General features: G+C 35.5%; 2 protein-coding genes across 3 annotated transcripts in view; one reads left to right on the top strand and one right to left on the bottom strand.

Annotated features, from left to right (window-relative positions):
- Positions 1–2,466: 2,466 nt before the first annotated feature.
- RpL13 (ribosomal protein L13) lies at positions 2,467–4,276 on the bottom strand. Its single transcript, XM_069825343.1, has 5 exons — positions 4,136–4,276; positions 3,683–3,935; positions 3,378–3,554; positions 3,108–3,239; positions 2,467–2,641 (listed from the first exon to the last, which is right to left on the bottom strand). Exons 2-5 carry the CDS (start codon positions 3,926–3,928, stop codon positions 2,531–2,533), a joined length of 666 nt encoding a protein of 221 aa, XP_069681444.1. The 5' UTR covers positions 3,929–3,935; positions 4,136–4,276; the 3' UTR covers positions 2,467–2,530.
- A 110-nt stretch (positions 4,277–4,386) lies between these two features.
- The window catches only part of LeuRS-m (Leucyl-tRNA synthetase, mitochondrial), a 29,724-nt gene continuing 26,481 nt past the window's right edge, over positions 4,387–7,629 (top strand). For both annotated transcript variants that reach the window (XM_069825331.1, XM_069825330.1), the window contains exons 1-2: positions 4,387–4,579; positions 5,643–5,855. In XM_069825331.1, coding sequence (XP_069681432.1) covers positions 4,496–4,579; positions 5,643–5,855 — 297 coding nt within the window. In that variant the 5' untranslated portion in view covers positions 4,387–4,495. The remainder of the gene's footprint in view (positions 4,580–5,642; positions 5,856–7,629) is intronic.

Raw genomic sequence — 7,629 nt, 5'->3', positions numbered from 1 at the left:
CAAGTTTCATCACCATTCAAGTGACATGGGCTTAGCTGTCATTCAGCACATCAACTGTTTTTGTTCTCCGATATGAGAGAGTGATGTAGCTTCCGGAAACAAAATCTGGCAACTTACATGTCAGATGTAATTTATTGGCTTACCTTGTAATAAGTGCTGGACAGTCGACCATACTCTTTAATGCACATTTCAAATATTCTGAAAGGGTTTCCAGATGCTTGCTGTCTTATAATACTTTAGTTTTAACAATTTCGTCACTTTCCAAGCTGATGTCTTGAATATACCTATCTGTTGACCTTCCTTAATGATTTCTGTACACATGTTCAGATCAGATTTCTGCATATTTAAAGGACGAAACTAAAATTCTTTCAATAATTTATTATCATAATACACTGCTCTCGTATGACAGAGCATACCAGGGATTAAATCAATGACTTTCCCAAAACACGCTAAGAAATATTTCATATAAAACAACTTTTGTTTCGAAAAGGAAGCAAAAACGAGCAAAATTGTATTAAAATTTTTTGTTTGAAATATCTCAAAGAAAATCTCCCTCAAATTATTTACATTAGTATGTATATACCTATCTGCTGTCTTGTGTTGTAGTTTATATTGACACAGTAATTGTGTGTTCAGTACAAGATGTGGCTAATTATATCAATTTGTTTATATACTGGGTGTTCAGTTCAAAGTGTGTCATGGCTCACTGTATGCCGTCATGTGGCTAGTCGATGAGCCTAGAGAATTCAATCTTCCTACACTTCCACAGAGGTGTATTACTTACGTGCCAGAGAAGTTGCCTAGCAAGTACAGCGTCCATTCAGAAGAGTACTTAACGGTACGTATGGTAACGCCTGTAGTGGCAGGAATGTGAACTCTTTGGAAACACGTACTGAGGTGAGTTTTTTTCTTACTGTCGGGATATGTGGAGAGGTTTAAGACGATTACTTACGTATTTGTTGACATTAACTTGGGACGGTCAACATGGACACGGAGCATTTGATTTGTGTTGTGGAATGTTTTCGTACGCAACCGATGATAACAATTACCCTGCGTATGACTTGGCCACGCAAAACACAGTTCGAAAGAGGTTATGGTAGCACACAGACCGCCATCTGTTGCTACGACATTCAAGTTATACCATATATGTTCTCAAGTTCAGATTGAACACCTTGATTAATAGGCAACTTCTGACACAAAAGCTGAAACTAGCTTCAAATCGCTGACTTATCAACAGTGACGTCATGACACACTTTGAAATGAACACCCAGTATGTCCCGTCCTAAATTGCTGATTATATAACTCCTAGGTACCTATGACATACTCTGGAAAAGAAAAGCTGTTAACATTTAAATTTTTAGAATTTTGTTTTGTAGTTTTCCATAACTTTGTAAAAATGGAGTTATCTCGTTTTTGCAGGGAACCATTCAATTAATTGCATAATTTATTTTCAAATACTAATTTATTTCCCAACTAGACTCGTAGATGTTCCTTGCTGTTGCTACACAGGATACATAGTGGTGACGGCACAATTTTAAGTTCGTTGAGTTGGTGTGTGATGCAGTCATGGCCAATACTCATCCTGAAAATGGCAATTGCAGTCCTATTGGTGTTGTAGAGATGTTCTTGGTTCCCTAGGAGTGATTTCCATTTTTTATGCTGCAGTTCTGCTGTCGATGAGAATTTTACTTGTTTCTCTAATATGTAGCTTAGATAATGAGCCCTTTTTCAACATCCCTTTCTGAACTTACATCTTTTGTAACACCTTCAGTAATACCAGAATGTTCCTAGAAGTGATCTACTTTAGCAAAAGCTACTTACTGGTCTCTCACAATTCTTTAGTAAAATGATAAACCAATTAAATTTTACTCCATAGTTACAGAACATTGATTACCCTATGCAAATTAATGTACAGTTAAGAAATAATTCAATGTTATAAATTTTGTATCACCCAGCACTCTCAGAAATCTAAAAAGTAGTCTAAGCTCCAAACACACATCACATGGAAACTGGGACATGTATTTGGATCTACATTTTTAACAAGTTAGATTTTCCTGTTAAAGGATTCAATTTCAGTCATTTTAGGAAAATAGTAGTCGTGAAATTATTAAATTAATCTCGTTAACTGCAAACTAAAGGCCTCAAGAGAAAGCACTATCTTTTAACTACTGTACATTTAATAATACAGTGCACCCGATTTAAGCTTCACTGCTACACCATACTTTTGTCCACAGCTACACTAAGCTTACATAATGCGACCAGCAAGATAGTCTTGCACAATTTATTTGTCCACAAGATAGGAATCTTGGAGGTAGAGGGGAAGCAAGGAAACCCTGAATTGAAGCTTCCCTGGGACTTGTTCTGTCTTCAATAAGCTACTGAACGTAAAAATCACGAGGAGTTAGGTATGTGTTAGGAACTGAAATATGGGAGAAATCTTGCTATGTTATTTTAGAAGAAATAAAAGACGTTTCCAAAATTTATTTTATATAATACAAAGCCTTACAGTCCAAATCAGCAAGATCACAATTTACTTCTTTTTCTTTCCTTCTTTGCCGGGCTTTGCAACAACATCAGGGTTTTCTGCTGCATCCTTCAGTCGCTTGGCTCTGATTCCGACTAATCGTGCATCAGTACGAGCCTGCAAACAGAACATAAAAATATGTAACATCTTCAACAATACCTTTCTCCAGTCTTGGAGAAACTAGCAGAGGTAGTTCCAGTGATCTTGGAAGTGAAAAAGGTTGAATTTGTAACGGATTTTTTGTGGAGATGGATGTGAAAGTTGAAGAAAAGGATATTGTTCGAAAATGTAGTAAATTACGTGTGAAATAAAAAGTGCGTGGTAATGGAAGTTCAAATGTGGTTTCAAGTGAAGGAAAGGGATAAATTTCAGAACACAAATACCTTCCTTTCCCTCTTATTCCAAAATTCCAACCTTGCGCACACAGACAAAGGTGCTCTTTTTAGTATTTTAAAATAATTGTTGTCAGTGAGGTATACGTATACTGAAATTTTCCTAAAAATGTCCTAACATCATAAAATATTTGCGTATGTGCACAGTTAAGATCTACGAATTAAAGAATAGTGACATTATCTTTGTTTACCTTGCGAAGTGTAGCAAAAGCCGAGAACTTCTTCTCTTCTTCAGTAACCTTACGGGACCTAGGTCTGACAGCAGGCTGCTTGATTGGCATCACTGTAGTTTTCAGTTGAGTTGCCATCTTTCTCTCTTCCTCCTGAAATATAGTTTCGCATGTGCAAGTCTCAACTATTCACAAAAATTAAGAAATATTTTAAGTCCCATCAATTAGAAAGTTATGTAATTTTGGTGTCAGATAACGAAAAGAGAAAACAGCTTGTCAAATATAACTTACACTGGCTTCACCCTTCTTAATCTTCTTGTTTGGATGGATAGGGAAGAGGATCAACTTGGATCTGTACTCCTTCAAACGTTGTACATTTTGCTGCAGCGACTCCACAGATTTATTACGGCGCCGGTGGTCTACTGAAATACCGACGGATCTTGCAAACCCAGCACTTAAACCTGCACCCTGCAATGAGAATAATGTTGCTGAAATAGGTTCACCCAAAAGAAGAATAGGCAGACTTCTACAGACACTTGTAATGATTTCTGTAAGTACACAATTCAGTTAAACGATCAACTAAGTATCAGCCTAACCTTTATTTCGTCCAGAGTGAATCCTCTTCCTGCACGCAGTTTCCTATGGTACCTAACTGTTGGACACCTAACAATGGGGCGTAGAGGACCCGCAGCTGGTCTCGGTGCGATAGCTCTGGCTTTCTTAATCCTGTTCTGCCTTCTTCGTAGTTTTCGTGCAGGCTGATTAAACCACGTCTTCACGAATCTTTGCCAGTCTTTATGGAAGTGCCCATTAGGGATCATATTATTTCTTTTGGGCGCCATGCTGGCACTGAAACATAAAATATAGCCACTTTATAGGTTATGAGCGTGTCACCAAACAAATTTACACAATATAATTGTAAATCAACAACCAACTCGGTAAACTATATTAAACTCGACACAGTTTTAATTTTGAAACGTTCTCGGAAACAATTATTACAGGATGGCAAAAATTTATAGCGATATAACAAAATGTTTCATCAACAATACCTTGATCTCTAACAACACGCCGGAAAAAGATTATTTCATACAGGAAGTGGATACAGTTGTCACTACTAGTACTTGCTAAGTACTCCAGATGATCTAGGCTAGTACGAACATAATACAGAAGTACTTTTGAAGTACATTAAATAATAAGACAATTTAAAAATATATAATAAAACATTTTTGAATTACTTTATCATTAAATATTTATGTTTCTGTATTTATTTTTACGGAGATTCTAGTATATGTTGCTGACTATAGTAGTGAATGTACAGTAGCGCCGAACAGCTGATGCTAAAGTTGGTGTCAGTTTAGTTGAATTTCGAAAGTAATGTTTGCGTTATCGTAGTTTCTAACAAATTTAAAATGAAAAGATCTTATTCCTGTAATTTATTAAACAACGTTTTAAATAACACTATACGTCGGTGTACACATAATGTTGGAATGTGGGTAAGTGTATTTTGGGGTTAAGGCCATGATTGTCACATGTACCGCAAGCATTGAAAATGTTAAATGTTATGTTTTATTAATTTAACGACGCTCGCAACTGCATAGGTTGTATTAGCGTCTCCGGTGTGCCGGAATTTTGCCCCGCAGGAGTTCTTTTACATGCTAGTAAATCTACAGGCATTAGCCTGTCGCATTTAAGCACACTTAAATGCCATTGATCTGGCCCGGGATCGAACCCGCAACCTCGGGCATAGAAGGCAAGCGCTATACCAACTGAGCCAACCAGGCCGACCGCAACAATTATTTAAACAAAATTGGGTCAAATTATAAATGGATGTCTTTTGCATAAAAGCCACATTATTGTTTAATTTAATTTTAATTTGAAAAAGATATTTTGACTTTCCTATAGCACGTGACACTGAAACTTCCAACTTGAATTTTTCTAAGTTCCCCGCTGCGGGGAATCTGTAACAGGTTAGGCTAGACCAGGCCTATTTTAGGCTTTTGTATGCCTTGCATATGAAGTGTTCGCGGGAAAAACGATGAATGTCACAGTTTTCTTAAGGTTGATGTCATTATCTAATTCAATGGATCACTGCGAAATTTAATGTTGTTCTTATGAAAAATGGTAAAAAGGAGAATTATCACCACGAATACAGTAATCCTTTGCTTTATTTTCTATAGAAACAGTACTACATCTTGCAGTTATAGACTCAATTAGATCATTATCTAATCCTTGCCAGAAATGTGACATTCATCGTTTTTCCCGCGAACTCTTCATATATTAAGTGAAGTGGAATGTGAGTTTTGTGTTATATTTTGCAGTGTTTTACCTCTTTATTTCACGTGTTAAATAATCAATTTTAGGTTATCTACATTGATCAATTCTTTTCAATTTTTACCTATTTTCTAATATGTATTCAAGTAATCTGACGTCCTATACGAATTCTTCACATTCAAAACTACTTCCCCCTAAAAATTAGATCATTTTTCGTATAAAAACTAAAATGCCGCATGCTATAGAAAACCTATTTTAAAATTATGTTTCAATAAATCTTTGCAGGATGAAGATCTTTCTTCGTCGATAAAACATGAGATAGAACGTAAATGGAAAAACAGACTGAAGGCACCCACTTTTGATGATGATACCCAGAAGCCGAAGTTCTATGTGCTTTCCATGTTTCCTTATCCTTCAGGACAGCTGCATATGGGTCATGTGCGGGTGTACACTATCAGCGACACCATGGCGCGTTTCTATAGGATGAATGGGAAAAACGTAAGGTTTCAGTATAAGTTTATTATATACTACAGCATGAAGTCAGTAGAATAGAACGAAACTCATGGTAATGAAACTGATTTTTCATATAGGTTTTCTGATTACTCGATAATAAGAATTTAAAAATACTTCGAAAAGTGTAGAATAGTTCAAGTGTACAAGCTAATCATATCAGGTTCGTTGAAACTAAATATAGACTGTGTGGCAAGACTGTCGATATTGTGGGAGGTTGATTATTATTGCATTGTCATGTTAGAGTGCTAGTCGTTCAGTGTCCTTGATGTTTCTAGTAGGAACAGAAGCACAGAAAGTGAAATAAGGTTGCCATGGATACATCCAAGTGTGCACAACAGTCTTTGATTCAGTTCCTTCGTCAGCCAGTCAGCATCTTATTTCTTTGATGAATAGACATGGAGATAAGCGATTTGCTTTTGACTGCGAAAATTGAATTATCTTCATTGATATTAAGCAATGTTTGGTATAATTATTCTGGTAGCTATTATAGAACTTCAACAGCATATTTACTCTTAAACATATATTCGGCTAAATATCCAACAAAATGACCCTTCTTCCTTCCAAATTTGGGTATCTTAGAACGAAATTCCCTCCAGTGACGTTCTATAAACTGAGTATGTGCACCAGTTTCAGGATCTACAAAGTTCAAACTATGATTCACAGTCAAATGATAAAAAACTTAATTATATCATTGTAACTTCTTTTTTTTTTTTTTTTTTTTTTATTTATTTGAAAATTTTTGTACATTGGTACTATCAATTGTGCTTAAATAATTAACATTTAAACAATATGAGACGTGTGGAGAGGGTGACGTCCATTAACGTTCCTCAAAGCATCAACAAATCAGTGTGTCTTTTCCTCTTGAGGCAACAACCAGACTGTGCAGGGGGCAGGTTCCGAGGAATCTGGTTGTTTAAGCTGTTAGAATGTGTTGACAATGTTGCATATAACCGTGTATAGGAAGAATGAAGTGCAGTCTCTATTTTGGCTAGATCTAGATCTGAATGAAGTGTTTCATTCTTGATGTACCATGGTGCTCCAGTGATTATCCTTAGTGCACGATTTTGGAATGTTTGAATACGCTTGATTTGGCTTATAGAAGCCGATCCCCATAATGAACATCCATAGAGCCAAATAGGTTTGAGAAGCATTACATATATTAGCCTTTTGTTGGAAAGGGAAAGACAAGAGCTGGAAAGTAATTTATTAAAAAATTAATTCTTACAACTACTATAGCTCATCTTACACAAAAAAAAAAAAAAAACATAAAAACCAACCGCACACCACCACACACAAAAAGCAAATGGAATGATATACATTAACATCTGCACATCTAATCACAAGAAACCAATCACAGCTAAAGAAATTTAGTCAAACACATACACTCACCACAAAAACATCACTAAGCAAAAAAAGAAGAGAAAAACCAAGTCCAAAACATACCTAAAACATTAAAATTCAACTATATTATAAAAAAATTAACACCGAAAAACAATCAACATTTACAAAAAGTCACAATTAAACATGTAATCCACCTACAAATGCAAAAACTAATAAATCAATGGTGTAGTCGTTATATTGTAGGAAAAAAAAAAAAAAGACGATATAATCAAAGAGATTAAGGGAAGAAGAAAATACTGGTAGCAATTTTATTTTTTTCTGTATACTTTGAAAACAATAGGATTTTCCTTCAACACATTTCTTTTCTTGTTTGGCATATTATCATTGTATCAATCATTAACTTCAGTAGTAACAAGTA

The sequence above is a fragment of the Periplaneta americana genome, chromosome 5, assembly GCF_040183065.1.
Source record: "Periplaneta americana isolate PAMFEO1 chromosome 5, P.americana_PAMFEO1_priV1, whole genome shotgun sequence".
NCBI lineage: Eukaryota > Metazoa > Arthropoda > Insecta > Blattodea > Blattidae > Periplaneta > Periplaneta americana.
This window is presented reverse-complemented; position numbering and strand designations above follow the sequence as displayed.

What these genes read in the sequence shown, in the direction of transcription:
- RpL13 (XM_069825343.1), bottom strand. Translation starts at nt 3,928, where the DNA reads ATGGCGCCCAAAAGAAATAATATGATCCCTAATGGGCACTTCCATAAA. An exon ending in TCACTCTGGACGAAATAAAG is followed by an intron (nt 3,555 to 3,682) that starts GTTAGGCTGATA and finishes TTCTCATTGCAG; the next exon opens with GGTGCAGGTTTAAGTGCTGG. An exon ending in CTTTTGCTACACTTCGCAAG is followed by an intron (nt 2,642 to 3,107) that starts GTAAACAAAGAT and finishes TTCTGTTTGCAG; the next exon opens with GCTCGTACTGATGCACGATT.